Source organism: Hordeum vulgare, chromosome 6H (genome assembly GCF_904849725.1).
Source record: "Hordeum vulgare subsp. vulgare chromosome 6H, MorexV3_pseudomolecules_assembly, whole genome shotgun sequence".
Taxonomy (NCBI): domain Eukaryota; kingdom Viridiplantae; phylum Streptophyta; class Magnoliopsida; order Poales; family Poaceae; genus Hordeum; species Hordeum vulgare.
In genome coordinates, this window is record NC_058523.1 from 29,663,780 (window position 1) to 29,681,907 (window position 18,128).

At 51.2% G+C, this 18,128-nt stretch overlaps 2 protein-coding genes across 2 annotated transcripts; one reads left to right on the forward strand and one right to left on the reverse strand.

The window, feature by feature from the left end:
- Positions 1–4,867: 4,867 nt before the first annotated feature.
- On the reverse strand, positions 4,868–7,870 carry LOC123404622 (WRKY transcription factor SUSIBA2-like). The gene is made up of 3 exons (XM_045098563.1): positions 7,078–7,870; positions 5,912–6,043; positions 4,868–5,526 (listed from the first exon to the last, which is right to left on the reverse strand). The coding sequence occupies exons 1-3, from the start codon at positions 7,608–7,610 to the stop codon at positions 5,040–5,042; spliced, it is 1,152 nt and encodes a 383-aa protein (XP_044954498.1). The 5' UTR covers positions 7,611–7,870; the 3' UTR covers positions 4,868–5,039.
- Positions 7,871–13,128: 5,258 nt separating this feature from the next.
- Positions 13,129–15,288, forward strand: LOC123404990. Its single transcript, XM_045098872.1, has 4 exons — positions 13,129–13,182; positions 13,267–13,343; positions 13,913–15,084; positions 15,127–15,288. The coding sequence occupies exons 1-4, from the start codon at positions 13,129–13,131 to the stop codon at positions 15,174–15,176; spliced, it is 1,353 nt and encodes a 450-aa protein (XP_044954807.1). The 3' UTR covers positions 15,177–15,288.
- The last annotated feature ends 2,840 nt before the right edge of the window (positions 15,289–18,128 follow it).

Genomic DNA, 18,128 nt, shown 5'->3' on the forward strand with positions numbered 1-18,128 from the left:
CCATCAGGTTCTCCATCTCCTGCGGCGACTCATCTTCTGGCCAAAGCTCCTTGTCGATTCGGCCGACGACTTCTCTCAGTCGACCGATGAAAGGACCAACCTTGCCCACGCGGATGTGCGCTCGGAGCAGATCTTGGTTGGCATCCTCGTCGAGTGGAACGTTCTCGAGAATCGACCGCTCCACATCAGCTGCTTCAGCTTCAGCGTCAAAGCAAAAATCTGCGACAACAGGACAAGCAAACAATAAGCGCCGAGTGTGACGCGCTTAACACAAGCACTTGGAAAAAAGCAGGACTTACCAGCCAACCGCGTCATCATCTGTCGAGCCCAGTCGCTGACATATTTCTCCTGCGCTTTGCATCGTTTGTTCAACACGTTCATTTGTCCCATCAGAGCAGTCCTTTGCTTCCCCATCTTCTCAACTTCCTCAGTCAGCACTCTGTTCGCTTCACGAGCCTCCTCCAACGATTTCTCTTGCTCCGCCAGAACCACCTTCATACCATCCATTGCAAGCAGTGCCACATCCCGCTCACCAGCAAACTGAATCTTCTCCGCCCTCAGAGTCTCATATGCGGTACCCATCTCACAAGTTTTCTGTCAGCCAGCACCAAGAGACAATCAGATAATTCAACAATAAAAGTCTAAGTTCTTCAGACCCCTGCCGACGCAAGCAGTCGACAGCGGTCTCGGGGACTACACCCAGTGGGTTCACTGAGAGTGACCCCACTGGCATGCAACTCAAGCAGGCCCGCCCTATTGAGATGCATGTTACCACCTACGCCTACGAGGCCAATACTACCCGACCTGAGTACAAATTACTCTGGGGGACTCTTACAGTAAGTGCACTCCGAGTGCCACAACTGCTCTCAATCGGTCATATTATTTACAGACCTGAAAAAGCAAAGACAATATGTATAAAGACAACTGTCGGTGCAAGCACTCCGCAGAAGTCTCGGGGACTACACCCACTGGGTTCACTCAGAGTGAACCCATTGCAAACAATAGATGCTATATCCAAGAACACCCAGCGGGTTACAAGAGAAAAGTAAATACTTACTAGCCCACTTACTCGGATATCATCCCGCAGCTCCAAGCTCCGCTGGTACAAGGATGCGACGGAGTCGTAGGCCCTCTTGGCTTCTCCAGTCATCAGCTCCGCCTGCACCATGGCTCCCTTGGCCGCTCCCACCTGCTCCTCCGGGAGACGCTGGATGTTGAACTCGACATTCGACGAGCCTGGCATCATCGGAAGTTCCTGAGGCATCCGAAGGTCCGCTCCAGTCAGCTCTTCAACCACCAGCGCCGGTTCAGTCGGCGGCAGCGCCTCAGTCGGCAGCACATCGGCGGCGAGAGCAGCAACAGGCGGAGCAGCCTCAGGAACAGGCTACGCAGCTTGTTCAGCTCTCCCCTGGTCACCCTCGTCCACGCAAATCGCCCCTGATAGACCGAACGGCGCAAGATCTCAGAAAAAGAAAGAAGCGGAACCTATGATAGAATTCGAGACGCGATAGTATAAAGCACTCGGAGTCACTACAACGCACCTGGCTGGGACGAGACGACGTTGTCCGTGTCCATGGGGTCATCCTCCTGGCGCGCCGGAGAGGTGGCAGAAGTAGCGACTCTGTCGAGCGAAATCCATTCGACCAATAAACAGGAGTTCACTCGGATATCAGAAGAAATTAGAAGATCGATACACGTACGTGGAGGTGACGGGGACAGCAACCTTCATCCGCGGCAGAGCCTTCCGAGGCTTGGACCCACTCGGTTTGGCCGCCTTGGAAGACTGACCCGCAAGCTCAGCGGCAGCATCCCTGGCCCTCTTGGTGCTCCGAGCACTCGGGACCACTCGGGTAGTGGGCGGAGCACTCGAAGATGCCGGAGGGACCGAGGGAACGGCAGGCTCGTGTCGGCGCTTGGTCCGATGCTCTAATTGCGGGGGCGGCGAGTCCTGCTCCTCGTCTTCCTCCTCTTCCTCGCTAGTCTCTTCCTCCGACTCCCCGTTGTCGGAGACATACTCAGCGCTCTCCACGCTGCCCTCTTGGCTGCCTTCTTCCTCCTCCTCGTCCGGGTTCCCGTTTGAGACAGGAGAAAACCAGTTGGTCCACTTCTGCGTGAAAAACAGTCGGCGACATCAAGCGACAGGCAGAGATTCAAGAAAGCAATGAAACTAAAACGGATACGTGCACTCGGCACATGGTACTCACCCGATTCGGAGGAGGATTGTCCGCACTAAAAGCCCTCACTCGCCGAGACCCCCTGGGGTTCTCGCAGGCGCTTGTGATTTGGAGCACCCACGACGCCACCTTCTCCTCGGTCACGCTCAAGACGTTAGTCCGAGTGGAGTCCTCGGTCCCCGAGTAGTTCCACATGGCGTGGTCGCGAGCCTGCAGTGGTTCAATGCGCCGGCCAAGGAAAGTCTCCAGCAAATCCATGCCAGTGACTCCCCTCCTGACGACGTCTATGAGTGCGTCAACCAGGGGCTGGATGTCGAGCTTCTCCGCCTTCGTGAGCGCGAGCTGCTTAGGTGGAGCGGGACGACCTAGGCTAAAAGGGGGTAACCCAGAAGAGGCATTCAGACAGGCAACGTCTTGGCAGTAGAACCACGTCGACTGCCAGTTCCTGACCGACTCGCTCAGCTGAAGAGCAGGATAACTATTCCGACTCTTTTTCTGGAAACCTAAGCCTCCGCAGAGTTGGAGAAGATGCGTTTTATCATCCGACTGGCTGAGTCATTTGATAGTCTGAGATCTAGCAGAGAATATATGTTTGAACAACCCCCAATGGGGGGGCAGTCGAGGAAACACTCGCACATAACGATGAAAGCAGAGAGATGGGCAATAGCATTCGGAGGAAAGTGGTGAAGCTGTGCCCCGAAGTGGTTCAGGATGCCCTTAAAGAAAGGATGCGGGGACAGGGAGAAACCTCGGTAGACATGGCTGAGCAGCAAGACGCGCTCCCCCTCCCGGGGTGCCGGCTCGACCTCATTCTTAGCCGGCAGCCTCCAAGACTTGTGGACGATCATCCCGTCCTCCACCAGCTGTAGCAGATCCCCCTCCGTCACCGTGGAGGGGAGGAAGTCGCCTTGAATCAACCCCGCCGGCAACGGCCGCTGCCGCCGCTGAGCAGGAGCCGCCGCCTTCTCCTTCTTCTTCCTCGCCTCCATCTTGTTGGTTTGACCCTTGGTCATGGCGGAAGTTGCGAGTTCGTGGAGAGAGAGGAGGAGTGGGGAGGTTAGGTGCGCTGGAGGAGGCGAGGAGCACGAAGCAATGGCAAAAGATCCGGCGGGCGTAACGAAAAACCCTTGCCGCCGGGATTTAAGTAAGGTTCCGACTGGGTTGCTGGCAGGTGGCCCCGAAACCTTATCCCCCGACCGGCCGCGACGATATCAGTGCAGGAGTTGAAGGCGCGAGGATCGAGGCGTGAGGCGCTACTCGAGCTCGCTGGCGTCATCCCCGCCGAGCGTGCGGAAACCGGAATTTGAGGATCCCGGAAAATCCGCTACTGTCAGTTGACTGGTCACGTCAAGAGATACCCTGGGAGCACTCGGTTTCCGACAGTTTGTTCCACGGAGATTTCCACTCGGATCGTTGGTCAGAAAAGATAAAATGGATCGAGGCAAGCAACGCCCAAGCCAAGTCCGTTCCAGTCGGATCCAAACTTCAAGCATCGCTTCATCGTTCCAACCCCAATCCATTCGGGGACTAATGATGGGGTTATAGTCCTAGGGTAGGGTCATAGGCCTGCCCTGTAGGTCCTACCCAAGGACTACCCCTCACAAAGGACAAGGCCCTTAGTCAGCTCCGACTCAATTAAGGAGTCTCCATCATCGAGTCGGTAACAGGTCCTCGATCATCCAGTCGGAGACTAGCATTCGGAGGATATCAAGCTAACCGACTGGATACCACTCGGTACATCGTAACCCCCCTGGAGGGAAACGGTCGTATGTTTCCAGGTGCATTTATTAGCATTTAGGACGTACGTTACCTGTAACGTACGCATTCAATCGCCACTACTTCACCCCTGTATCGGAACCATTGTGGAGGGCAACACACTCTATATAAGCCACCCTCCCCCGCTGGTAGAGGGGTTGGCAACTCATTGTATTCCATATTCCACTCGACAACAAGCTCCCAGAGCACTGAGACGTAGGGCTATTACCTCCACCGCAGAGGGGCCTGAACTCATACAACCTCGCCGTAGCTAAGGCTCTGCCCATCCTTTTCGTACCCTACACATCTACTGTCAGGCTTATACCCACGACAGCGCGCGCACAGCGTCGGCAGAGCAGCAGCTGATGGAAACGCTTCGAAGGAACGGGGGCACTTTTGGTCGTGCCATCTTCATCTTGCCCCGGTTGCTGTTGCTGCCCTTTCGTCAAAGTTCAAACGCAGCGCGAGATCCCTTCCCGGTTTGGTCGCATACATATGAGCCAGGGCGCATCAATCTAAGCTCGAGCTTTCTTGTGCAAATATTGTACTCTGATGCTGGACACAAGGACGCGGCGAGCGGCACATCCGTGTACGCTCGCTGGTTTGTGACCCACATAGTCAGCAAGAGCAAAGTGTGATCCCAACCTGAATTGTTATTTTTCTGCCCCCTAAATAAGTCTACATGGACCTAAGGTCGGGATTGACCGGGATCAGTGAGGTTAGGGTATGAATTTCAGGGATTGATAGTTCAAGGTTCAATTCAGACTAATCCTATAATTTTAAGGTTTAAAATAAACTTTACTCCCTGAGATGCATCGTGATATGTTGGATCAATTTTGATCCAACACGCAGTGGGTGTTCGATGGAACGATTCGTCCGGCGCAGCGACAAGAATTGTTTCCCTTTCATATGTGTATGTGATCAATATTTCTAGCACGGCTGTAAAGTAATTTTATATCTGAATAAACTTCATCAAAAATATCTAATTAGTCTAACACAGGCTACAACTATGCGTAAATAAATCATTAGGACAAAAAACTATGTGTACATAAATCAAGGTAACGATGAGCAACGGATAATCCAGAGCCTCCCTTGCATATGGCCGTCCTTCTAGCCATCACTTCGATGATGAGAAGAGAAGATGCCGTCCATGCCGATGCCCGTACCACCGCCGGAGTTGAACATGACGTCGGCGAGGTCCAGGGCCGGGTAATCTGTGTCCCTCGCTGCGGTGGACACGTTGGTCAGCATGTCGGCGCCGCTTCCCCGGCCAGCGCCGGACCCCGCCACAACTCCCTGGAAGCTTACCGGCATCCAGCCGACGCCGAGGTGCATCGATGTCGACACGGCCACCTGCTCGGCCGGTGCCATGAATTGGTCTGCACGGGCGAGGCCGGATGAGCCTGTCGCGGCGGTCGGAGAGTTGGTAGCGGTGGCGGTGGCGGTGGGGAAGTTGAGCAGAGGGGTGGTGGAGGTGAGGCAGCTGTGGCTGCCGCAGTACGTGACCTCGTACATGAAGGGGTCGTCGTCCAGGCGCTGCACCTTCTTCTTGGCGTCGCACCCGTAGTAGTTCTTGTGGGTGCAACGGTAGTAGCTCCTGTTGGTCATCACGAGCTCAGATTGTCATGTATGCCATGCAAAGCTTGTTAATTTCCTAACACGCACATAGTTTGCACAAGTGTTGGGCAAGTTTAAGTATGTAAAAACGGGCTGAAAACCGCATTCATAATACCAGAAATGTCTAGTCTCAGACGACTAAAAACTGCATATTTTTCTTACAAATAAGGAAAGGAAGAAATGTCCAGCCTTCTTTGAAAAACAATGGGGTTGCTGACTAATCATGCACATGCACCATTGCTGCTCTCCCAAGCGTAATCGTTGGGGTGGAGAAGACGGAAAATTGTGTAGCAAACTGATTTGAAATTTGAATCGGTCAATTTGGCCCCGCAGAGACGGAAGTTGATAAGTAGCCGTTTGATTACCTGGGGAACCTGGAGCCGAGGATGTCCTTCTGGCCGTACTTGCGCCACGTGTAGCCGTCGTCCGGTGGAATCTCGGTGTTGCCCACACGGTGCGCCGGCACCAGCATCGTCTCCCTGTGCCCGCTGTCCCTCCTAAAAGACACATTATTTGATTTACTCTTGCTAAGTTTCAGTCCACGAGACTTTGTTAAATCTTGGTCGATGCTATATCTGTAAGATTTTATATTAAAATTCTTTTAAAAAATTTAAAATTTTTCTCTTTTGAATGTTATGTCATATGGTTAAGATTTGATTAAATCTGAGTCGACTGAGGTCTAGCGACATCCAATTAGTAGTCTAGGAAACTCGAACGAGTTACTAACATTTCTTGCATGTCTTTTATCAATTAATTACGGGGTCGGCTATCTAATATTGGAATAAAAGAAATCAAATTAGTCGAATTTCCCACAATATCCCTATGGTCTTTCTTCTCCTCACGTCAGTCAAACAGTCTATTCCCGTCACCTGTGGCGATAGCTTGCATCTCGCTGCTCCCAAGCTGAGTTGCTGCTGCCCAGGCTTTTTTCTAAGCCATTGTACAATGCAAGGTGTTTAGAAAAGATGCTTGAAGAAATAAATCAGGTTTTTTAACATCGATATTTATTTGTACAAGATAAACACTTAATTAGGCATCTCTTCTATAAATATAGACAATGACACTTCAGAAAACCGGCTAATTTTTCTAAACACCTAGCATTGTATAAGGCCTAACCTCGACATGGTATTATCGTCGGTGACCTCCCTGGGAGGCTGCACATATTCGACCGACGCGTGAAATCTGTTCAAGCACACGAAGAATAAGCAACACGACTAACAAAGTCATGGATCCTCACCCAGTGCAGTCTTATATTAATCTCCCCATACACCCGACACGACTAAAACCGCATGCTCCGGGTCGCCGTGTAAATTTAAACCCTCGTGCGGTGTGCACGCACCTTCCCCACGACTTGGCTAGAAACCAGCCCCGACGTCGCCGTCGTAGAGAACGTTCGCTGCGCGGGACTACGAAAACTTCCGAGCCATGACGTGGTAAAAGGTCCCCGTGTTTGAACCCTTGACCCCCCCAAAACGTAACGACGACCGACGACGCACGGTACCGTACGTGCTGTGCTAGCTCGCGCACGTACCTCCTCCTGCCCTGGCGTGGCTGCGCCGGCGGCGGGGACCTCGACGACGCCAGCCTCCTCACCGGGCCGCCGGACGTGCCCGCGACGTCCGCCACCGCGTGCGGTGGCGCTCGCGCAACGGCCGGCGTCTGGAATGGCTCCTGCAGATGCGTCGTCGTCGCGGCTTCCCCGAGAACCTGGCTGGCGGCGCCGGCTGCAGCTTCCTCCGTGCCGCGCGGGCGCAGGAGGTCCAGCGGCCGCTGTGCGGGCACGGCGCCGGCGCCGTAGTGCTGCAGCATGCGGATGGCCGTGTTGTAGGCGCGGGCAATGCCGTAGCAGCGCGCGGCGAGGTAGGCCGGGTCGTTCTGGGTCGCCGTCGGGAGGTCGCCCATGAGCTCCCCGGCGAGCCGGAAAGCCTCGCCGATCTGCGACACCACGTCGTCCATCCCTCCCAGCTGGTCACCGTGCAGGGTCGCGATGCCTTTGCCTTCACGACGGCCGGCGAGTAGCGGTGCAAACGGAGGACCGGCTGAGTGCGGTGCAAGGACGTGCATGAAATTGCGCTGAGAATTTCGTGCGACGAGGTGGTGCAAAGATCTTGCGTTACGCGTACGAGTTTATATATAAGTAAGTAGGAGCAGGAAACAACGGGGCACGTACTTGGCTAGCAGACTCCTAAGGGCGGGTGCCGGAGAAAGAGAACGGGTCATTGGTCATGGAGGGGACTAGATCAATTTACTTACTACTGTACAAGCTTAATGTTGGCTATTGCTGGTCGAGTAGTCACTTTCTCACTACGGCTCGCACGGGTTGGGTCATGGGGACGACCTTGAAAGTTGAAAAGGGCATTCCAACGCATGGAAGGGTCTTAATTCCAGCCTCTGGTTTTCTTCACTCCTTTGGCCAATGACTTCTCGAAGGAGTTTTTGTTGCTCGCCCTTTTTCGTTTGTAAGATATATTAGCACAAACTTAAAAAGACTGACTGACGGGGACGACAACGCCACTGTATATATGTGATGATCTTTGTTTAGAACGAAGGAGCAAACGGCTCCCCGGCCTTCAACTAATGACTCTATTTTTGGTTCAGCTGCTTCTCGGGCTCTTCACTCCAGATCGCATCTGAAACCTCCCACGTCGCTCCCGTAGGCGACGGGGCTGGCGCCCCAGACGTCGCCACCAGCTCCCTCATCTCCCCCCCCCCCCCCCCCTCGCCGTCGCCAAAGGACGCGGCCGGGCAAAGCCTGGCCGGCGGCGGGGCGTTTCGCCTCCTCGCGCAAGGCCTCCGCCAAGGGCGGCGAGGCTAGGCCGGGACACCGCCATACCGAGGGTCACCGTGGTGTGGCGGTGGATCCCCACGATGGCGTTGTTCGGGATCAATGGGGCACAACAGCTTCGAGGTGGCGGATCCTGCAGGCGAGGGGATGACGGCGGATTGGGATCCATCCCGATTTGGCGTCCGTCTTCAGCCGACATCACGGGTTGTGGGTAGCGTGGGCCGGTGTCCTTCAGCATGGCGGCGATGGTGTTGGCATGGTGGAGGGAGAGAGGTGGTGGAGGTCCTAGTGATCTCGTCGCATCACGACGCCAATCTGCATGGTCGGTCCTCCTTGATTTGGCCGTCGACGTGTTCCGGGACTACGACCGAAGATCTTGTCCAAGGATATATGGATCTGATAGAATCCGGTCGTGCGCATCCATATCAGCCTACGCGGCTCCATGAGGGCGCGACGCGACGCTCTGTTTGTTTGTTGACGCGGATCCATATCAGCCAAGTGAGCCTCTAGTTGACTAGCTCGTTGATCAAGGATGGTTAAGGTTTTCTGGCCATAGACAAGTGTTGTCACTTGATGACGAGATCACATCATTAGGAGAATGATGTGACAGACAAGACCCAAACTATAAACATAGCATATGATTGTGTCATTTTGTTGCTATTGTTTTCTACATGTCAAGTATACATTCCTATGACCATGAGATCATGTAACTCACTGACACCGGAGGAATGCCTTGCGTGTATCAAACGTCGCAACGTTACTGGGTGACTATAAAGGTGCACTACATGTATCTCCGAAGATGTCCGTTGAGTTAGCATGGATCAAGACTGGGATTTGTCACTCCGGGAGAGGTATCTCGGGGCCCACTCGGTAATACAACATCACAAACAAGCCTTGCAAGCAATGTGACTAAAGAGTTAGCCACGGGATCTTATATTACAGAACGAGTAAAGAGACTTGCTGGTAATGAGATTGAAATAGGTATGTTGATACCGACGATCGAATCTCGGGCAAGTAACATACCGAAGGACAAAGGGAATGATATACGGGATTGTGTGAATCCCTGACATAGAGGTTCAACCGATAAGATCTTCGTAAAATATGTAGGATCCAATATGGACGTCCATGTCCCACTATTGGATATTGGCGGGAGAGTGTCTCGGTCATGTCTTTATAGTTCTCGAACCCGCAGGGTCTGCACACTTAAGGTTCGGTGACGTTTCAGTATAGTTGAGTTATAAGTGTTGGTGACCGAAGGTTGTTCGGAGTCTCGGATGAGATCCTGGACGTCACAAGGAGCTACAGAATGGTCCAGAGGTAAAGACCGATATATAGGAATTTCTATTTTGATCACCGAAAAAGTTTCGGGCTCATCGGTAGTGTTCCAGGAGTGCCGGGAGGGTGCCGGGGGACCACAGGGAGGGGTGTGACGACCCAAGAGCCTTGTGGGCTGCGAGAAGAGGTGGAACAACCCCTGGTGGGTTGGCCAAAGCCTCTCTCAAGGACCCATGCGGCTTGGAGAAGAGATAAAAGGCAAAGAACTTATAAAAGGAAGGGAAAGGATGAGTCCTTTCAAAGTAGTCCACCTTCCCACAAAGGAGGTGGACCCCTGGCTTGTGGGTCCCCTGTAGGTCTCCTAACCCTATTCTTCGGCCTATAAATTCCCAAATGTTCCCCATTGCAAAAGGGAGCCACGAAAATACTTTTCTGCCGCCGAGAGCCTCTGTTCCAGTGAGATCCAATCTGGGAGCCTTTTCCGGTAATCTGTCGGAGAGGGAATTGATCATGGAGGGCATCTACATCAACTCCATTGCCCCTCCGATGATGCGTGAGTAGTTCACCACAAACCTACGGGTCCATAGCTAGTAGCTAGATGGCTTCTTTTCTCTCTTTGATATTCAATACCATGTTCTTCATAATCTTCATGGAGATATATCCGATGTAATACTCTTTTGCAGTGTGTTTCTTGAGATCCGATGAATTGTGAGTTTATGTTCATATTATCCATGAATATTATTTGAATCTCTTCTGAATTCTTATATGCATGATTTCATATCTTAGCAAGTCTTTTCGAGTTATTGGTTTCGTTTGGCCAACTAGATTGTAATTCTTGCAATGGGAGAAGTGCTTAGTTTTAGGTTCAATCTTGCGGTTTCCTCACCGAGTGACAAACTAGGGGTAGTGAGGCACATATTATATTGTTGCCATCGAGGATAAAAAGATGAGGTTTTCATCATATTGCTTGAGTTTATCCCTCTACATCATGTCATCTTACTTCATGTGTTACTCTGTTCTTCATGAACTTAATACTCTAGATGCAGGCACGAGTCGGTCGATGTGTGGAGTAATAGTAGTAGATGCAGAATCGTTTCGGTCTACTTGACACCGACGTGATGCCTATATGCATAATCATTGCCTTGCATATCTTCATAATTATTCACCAATTGCTCGACAGTAATTTTTTTACCCACCGTATTATTTTCCTACATGCGAGAAGCCTCTAGTGAAACCTATGGCCCCCGGGTCTATTTTCATATTATACTTCCACATCGATAAACTAAAAATACCACAAATATCTTGTTGCAATTGATTTACTTTTGTTTCCGCAATCTTTTATATCTATCTCTATTAGATATCATCCTTGTAAATAACTCTCAAGGGATTAGCAACCCCTTTTTAGTGTTGGTGCAAGTGTTTGATTGTTTGTGTACGTACTACGATTAGGGCCTTGCTTGTTCCTCCTACTAGATTTATACCTTGGTTTTCAACAAACTAAGGGAAATACTTATCTACTTTGCTGCATCACTCTTTCCTCTTCAAGAGAAAACCAACGCAAGCTCAAGAAGTAGCAGTTACCAACATCAATAATTCAACTATACAGATACGTCACCAAACCTTAAGTGTGCAGACCCTGCAGGTTCGAGAACCATGCAGACATCACCTGAGACACTCTCCCATCAATAACCAATACCGGGACCTGGATGCCCATATTGGCTCCTACATATTCTACAAAGATCTTTATCGCTTGAACCTCTATGTCAAGGATTCAGTTAATCTTGTATGATATTCCCTTTGTCCATCGATATGTTACTTGCCCGAGATTTGATCGTCGGTATCTCCATACCTAGTTCAATCTCGTTACCAACAAGTCTCTTTACTCGTTCCGTAATACAAGATCTCGTTTCTAACTCTTTAGTCATACGGAGTGACAAATCCCAGTTTCGATTCACGCCAACCCAACAGACACCTTTGGAGATACCTGTAGAGCATCTTTATAGTCACCCAGTTACGTTGCGACATTTTGTACACAAGGTATTCCTCCGGTGTCTGGGAGTTGCATGATCTCATGGTCATAGGAACAAATACATTGACATGCATAAAACAGTAGCAACAAACTGACACGATCATATGCTACGTTCATAGTTTGGGTCCTGTCCATCACATCATTCTCCTAATGATGTGATTCCATTATCAAGTGACAACCCTTGTCTATAGCCAGGAAACCTTGACCATCTTTGATCAACGAGCTAGTCAACTAGAGGATCACTAGGGACAGTGTGTTGCCTATGTGTCTACACATGTATTTGAATTTCCAATCAATACAATTCTAGCATGAATAATAAACAATTATCATGAACAAAGAAATATAATAATAAACAATTTATTATTGTCTCTGGGGCATATTTCCAACACTTCCTCCCTAAACCTAGACGACTAGAGCAAGCTCTCTCCTCCAAAATTCACCGACGAGCTCGTGGATTCGCCTCCTCTCTACCTGCTACTCCGTCGAGCCCATGGATTCGCCTCCCCTCTGCCTGGCGGCCCCGTGCCTCCACTTCTGTTAGTAGTTCAGGTTAGGGGTTTTACTCCTCGCAGGTGCGATGTTCGGGCGGATGACGGCGCTTCTTCTTCGATGTTGTCTTCTGGGCTCCACTCCTTTTAGAGTACTTCCGTCTGGATGTAGTCGATGGAGCTCCGGTGTAAACTCCTGACGTCTTCTTGAGGTAGTGATGTTAGCATTTGTCGTCATGTGGCGAGATTTGATGCCAAACGCTTCAAACCAATTCAAGGGTTTAACGACGACGATTGCAGTTCCAAAGCACTAGCCATTAGAGACACGTGCACGAAAACTTTCCGGCTGTCACCTAAAAGGTCAGGCTGTCACCTAAAAGGTCAAGCCTGCCCCGGTAGAAGCATGTTCGTTCCTTGGTCTCGGAATTTCGATGTACTCGAATTTTGTTATGTTTGAGATGTTTTGTACCTATAATTATAGTGACTTTTTTAATAGCTTCGATTCTTCGCAAAATTAATAATTCTTGACACATTTCTCAAAGGACATGGAGCAACGCAATTTCACCTTAGGCGACTGAATTTTTGGTGCCAACTCAAAATAAGAGAAAAGAATATTACCGGTAAAAAAAGGCCAAAATTCTTCATTGGAACTGCCCTAAAATCAGGTAAAAACTCGTTTACAATAAACCCAACGCTAATATTTGTAATCCAAACAAACCACTAAACGTTCATTCGATTTCTCATTTGGCTTTTTGTGACACTCGACGCATAGAATGCAAAATCCCCGTTGTGCTACAGACACCTCAAACCCCAGGCGCCACCGTCCAATCCCAATCGGACGGTCCAAATCGAACACGTAACTACACACACCTTTATATTACCTTCCGCATGTGACCCCCCTTCGCCCACACACCCGACTCGTGCTCGCCATCGGCCGCACTACCCCCCCCCCCCCTCTCACAATCCCTCTATTGACCTCAAGGTGTTCGACCGCGCGCCGTCGCCATGGCCTCCATCTCCGCCGCCGCTAAGGCCACCTCTGTCGCCTTCGCCCACAAGGTTCCCTTCCTCCTCCCTCCCCTCCCCTCCCCTTCCCTCTCCTCTCCCCCCTCAAGCTTCTCACCCGTGCTCTCCCTGCCGCAGAAGGAGCTCGCCGCGGCGGCGCCGCAGCAGCAGCGCGCGAGCGCCAGTAGTTTGTGGAGTTTTTTTCCAACAAGACTGTATGAAGAATTTGATAGCATTTGACTGTGTGAAGAATTTGATAGCATTTTTTATGACAGGCAATGTTACGTGGTTATATCTATGATATATAACTAGGATTTTTCATGTACAAACATCCTTAAAAAAGGGTATGTGACTATAATTCATCCTAAATACTGCTTATAGTTATCATTAAAACTTACTACTTCCTCCGTTTCTAAATATAAAACCATTTAAATATTTTAATATAAACTATATATGAAGAAGAATAAATGAATGTATATTTTAAAATATGTCTATATACATTTGTATGTAGTCTGTTTTAAAACTTTAAAAAGTCTTATATTTAAAAACAGAGGGAGCAATTGCCGTCAATATAAGAAGTATTTAATAACCATAGTTATATTTGTTTGAATTATCTTCAAAGAAAAAAGAGAAAAACTGCATATGCACAATCACGCCACCAATAAAACAACAACAGCTGCATGTAGTACAAAAACCTAATACATTACTAAAGGTCATGCATCATCATCTGATGATTCTGATCTCACTCGAATCTTCCCTACTAATAAAGCACCGACGGCTTCTGTCGTACGTCGCGGCGTTTTTGCAAAAAAGCCCCTGAGGTTTATCGAAATCAACCCGCAGTCCTCCCTAAACCTGGGGCTCGTCTGCCTACGCGCGTGCAGAAACAGAGAGCTCGCGGATCTGGCCGACGATGTGAGCTTCGCAGCAGGGCTCCGGCGTGGCGAGGAGGGCAAGGAAGTTCGGATCCACATGGCGGCGCCGGTCGGGGACGCCGCAGTGCTGCGTCGCGCGCTGGACGAGGCGGCGCTAGTCGTGGCGGCGGGGGAGGTAGGAGAGGGGCTGGAGGCGGTCTGCTGCGCCGTGGCCGCGGAGGCCAACGAGGCCCGGGAGACGCCGCTCCTGGCTGTCGTGGAGAAGGGCCGCCTCGAGGTGGTGGTGGAGCTGCTCCGGCACCTCGACGCCCAGGGCGTCGCCGCGGAGGCCAACGAGGCCGGGAAGACACCGCTCCTGGCCGCCAGGCCAAGCGCCGCGCCGGCTGCTCCTGCCTCCGCGCGTGCCTCTACCTCGCCGTCGCGCTCCTCTCCCTCGCCGTCCTCCTCGCCGCCGCCGTCGGGGCCGTGTACCTCGCGTTCAAGCCCAGGCAGCCGGCGTACTCGGTTGTGTCCCTCGCCGTGTCGGGCCTCGCCGGCGTCGGCAACGCCTCGGCCCCCGGCGCGATCTCGCCGGGGTTCGTCGCGATCGTCCGCGCCGACAACAGCGCCAACGGCAAGGTCGGCGTGCACTACGACGGCGCCGGGAGCCGCGTCGCCGTGTCGTACGAGGGTGTGAGCCTGGCGGACGGCGCGTGGCCGGCCTTCTACCAGGCGCCTGGGAACGTGACGGTGTTCGTGGCGAGGGCCAAGGGCGTCGGAATACGGTTCTCGGAGCGCGAGCGCGGGCAGATGGCCGCGGCGGAGCGGCTCAAGTCGGTGCCGTTCGACGTGGATATCACGGTTCCCGTGCGGCTGCAGCTCGGCGAGGTGAGGATGTGGGCCCTGCCGGTGACGGTGCGGTGCGCCATGGCGGTGGACAGGCTCGCCGCCAGCGCCAAGGTGGTGTCCAGGTCATGCGATGTGAAGGTGTCGTTCCTGTTCTGGAGGAACGGACACCGAAGCAAGAAAAAATGGTTACTTGCTGATTTAGGAGAGCAGTTCTTGCGGGTAGCAGCAACGGATTCGTGCTGCTTCCGTGATGGTTTTTTCTCCTCTTCAATTTGTAATGGCTGCTTCCGTGATGTTTTTTTCTCCTCTTCAATTTGTAATGTTGGTTTGATCGAGCAATGTTAATTCTTTTGTCCGTCGAGATCATGTTCTGCCGCAAAATTGTGCCGCAGTTAAGATGTTCACGAGGTGCAGCCTCTCTTCTCAAGAAAGACTGAAAGAAAATGGTGTTGGTGCACTGGTTCCCCGTTGTGTTAACAGTGTGAAGAGCTGCTGACAGAAAACAGAAACCTGGTACGTATAGGTTTGGTCATATGGTTTTCAATAGAAACTACACATTTTATTTTGGAACAGTACCAATTACACATGATTCTGAATGTGAAATGCATGAGCATTCATAGTTCCAAGCAATCTTGGATGTACTCCATTTTACACTAGGTCATTTATGATTTTGCAGTCAATTGGACTATGAAGGTTCACACACAAGTCCCATGACAAAATTGAACATTCAGTACCATAAGTTCAGGGGAAGTAACTCAAAATTCTGATCAGACTTGCAGGTCAGATATCTACAGTTCAAGCACTTCTGAAGAATCGTTCGGATCCATTTCGAAAGTGGTTTTGAACATACATTAGGGTGTATGTCAAATTAAATCAGCACTCTAGCACGACAATCTTCGACAATATGTAGCTTGACGATGATTAGGATAGAGGTTGTTCTTCTGGTGTTATCTTTGTCATCTGGTCAACTAACTGGTGTGCAAAAAGGACTAACTGACGTGCTGAAAAGAATGTTGTGAGCTCCGAGCGACTAAGTGTAGTGCCCTTCACGCTTCTTTTAATTCATTTTCTTATAGTTTATCTTGATGCTACTTGGCACAAGATGAAATCTGTATCGTTGCAGCCATGGTGGGGAAGGAGATTGCTAATGAAACTGACACACAAACCGGCAATGGAAAGGGAATATCATCTGTCCCCATCCATTTAAGCATATTTTCTCCATACGGTAAGATGGTCAGATAGCAATGCTGATTTCTGTGTGTGTTGCATGATGCTGCTGCCTTTTGTGTTGCTCGGTTTTGTTTGCTGCTCCTCGGCTTTGTTTGCTGCTGGTTAAACCTTGTACATGAAAATACATATGTGAGCCCAGGTACTGGCTACATGTTGTATTAATTCGTCTGGTCGTGATACCCGCAACAAGGTGGATATACCAAATCTAGCTAACTAAAAAGCAATCAACTGGTTTCAAAGAAAATGAAATTATTGTGACGTCATTGATTTAATTTATAGAGTTAGAATGAATGGTATTCTTTTTCTTCCGTTGCAACGCACGGGCTCTTTTGCTAGTAACTAAAAACGCAAACATCGCCTCCCACACTTGTTTTAACCGAGTTCTAGCCTGAATTGATAACTCCCCTTTTCAGGATACCACACCGCCATCCCTCGCACGACATCGCTTTGCATCCTAGCCGCCGCCATTCTACGCCTCAAAGGACTTGGAGCGAAGCAATTTCATGTGTCGTGGCTGGATTTTACTCGAAATGGTCTTTTGTCCCGCTATATGGATATAGCAACCAAGTGATACAATATTCCGATCAACGTTGGGACTAACAGCACAAGCACGCCCAAAAAAAATACAAGAGAAAATCAGAGAAAAAAATGTCAACAACGCCGGATCAACGAAAGCTACGGCACCCCGCGACCGTTGTGCCCACCGAAAATAACCACCACGCTCCAAAGCCACCGAGTTGCCGTGTACCAAGCACCATCTTTAAGAAAGAATGCGACGATGACAACGCAGCTGCCCGAACGAATCCTAGGAATTCTCCCGGTACACGGAGGGTAGTGGGGGGAGAGGGTCACCCGACGCCCTTCAAGAAGGATGGCGGCGCCCGCATGCGTCACCGCGTTGGTGCCGGCAAGACTCGACATGGATTTCTCCCGACCCCTCGCACCCGCCACCCAGGACCAACCTTCGTCTCAACCACACCCGCTTTCCACCAACATGCGCCAACACAGTCACGAGGACACCGCCGTCATCTCACCATGACCAACGAAGCGAGGCCGCTCGGATCCAAACGAGACACCCGTAGACAAGAACCGACAGCATGACTGCCACGAGGGAGGAAACAACCTCCACCGGCTTAGGCAGTAGCAGACCGGGCATAGCAGCAGAGGCACCCCAGACCAAATGTCCGGCCGAGCCCAGAACGGGCCCATGAAGCTCTGCCCCCAAGCTGCAGCAGTCGCGGCATAGCTAGAACCATCGGAGAACAACCCACCGCAGCCCCCCAGCAGGTCCGCCCCAACCCAGATCGGGCCCATAGGGCCTAAATCTAAGCCAGTCACGCGTCCCCGGCCGCCGCAAGCCATGGGCCGTCACCGCCGCCAAGGGGCAACGCCTCCGCACCGCCGCCGTCCAGATCCGCGTCGGAACGCCGCCAGCCGAAGGGCTCCGCCGCCAAGACCACTCGCCCAAGCCAGGGTCCAGCAACGGGGGAAGAAGGGGGAGCCGCCACCGCGGGACTGTGGGGCGCCGCACGGGCAACGCCTGGCCGCGCTCGCCGACGTTAGCGGCGAGGGGGAAGGGGGCGACAACTCGCGGGAAGTGGGAGGAGGGGGGAACAGCCTCGGTCGCCTCGCTCGGGGAGGGCGACGTGGGGGCCTGGGGGGCACCACTTTTCTCAATCGGTCTCTGTGAGGCTATCTGGCGGCTGGATTTTCGGTGTCAGCCAAAAAAAGAGAGGAAAATGTCATATTTTCGATGAAAATAAAAGACCAAAATTCATACTTGTAAGTTGGAACCAGCCTAAACGTTCATTTGATTTCTCTTGACTTCTTGCTGAAACTTGAAAGTGCGTTATATCGACTAGAGGGGGGGTGAATAGGAGATTTTTAGAATTTCATCACTGAGGAAATTCCTTTTGAGGAAATTCCTCACTGATGACTAACTTACAGCGGAAACAGTTAAGGATCAGTCGTGCAATCGTTCACAACAGCAGTATTACAGAGTGAAGATTATGAAAACAGATTGCACAGTAAGCAGGCACGCAGAATACAGATGATGATTAACTCAAG

Excerpts from the sequence above, each read along its gene's own strand:
- LOC123404990 (XM_045098872.1), top strand. The coding sequence starts at position 13,129 with ATGGCCTCCATCTCCGCCGCCGCTAAGGCCACCTCTGTCGCCTTCGCC. Across the intron at positions 13,183-13,266 it reads CTGTCGCCTTCGCCCACAAG|AAGGAGCTCGCCGCGGCGGC; the intron begins GTTCCCTTCCTC and ends TCCCTGCCGCAG. Across the intron at positions 15,085-15,126 it reads TTCGTGCTGCTTCCGTGATG|TTTTTTTCTCCTCTTCAATT; the intron begins GTTTTTTCTCCT and ends GCTTCCGTGATG.
- LOC123404622 (XM_045098563.1), bottom strand. The coding sequence starts at position 7,610 with ATGCACGTCCTTGCACCGCACTCAGCCGGTCCTCCGTTTGCACCGCTA. Across the intron at positions 6,044-7,077 it reads CCACGCCAGGGCAGGAGGAG|GAGGGACAGCGGGCACAGGG; the intron begins GTACGTGCGCGA and ends TGTGTCTTTTAG. Across the intron at positions 5,527-5,911 it reads CTCGGCTCCAGGTTCCCCAG|GAGCTACTACCGTTGCACCC; the intron begins GTAATCAAACGG and ends GATGACCAACAG.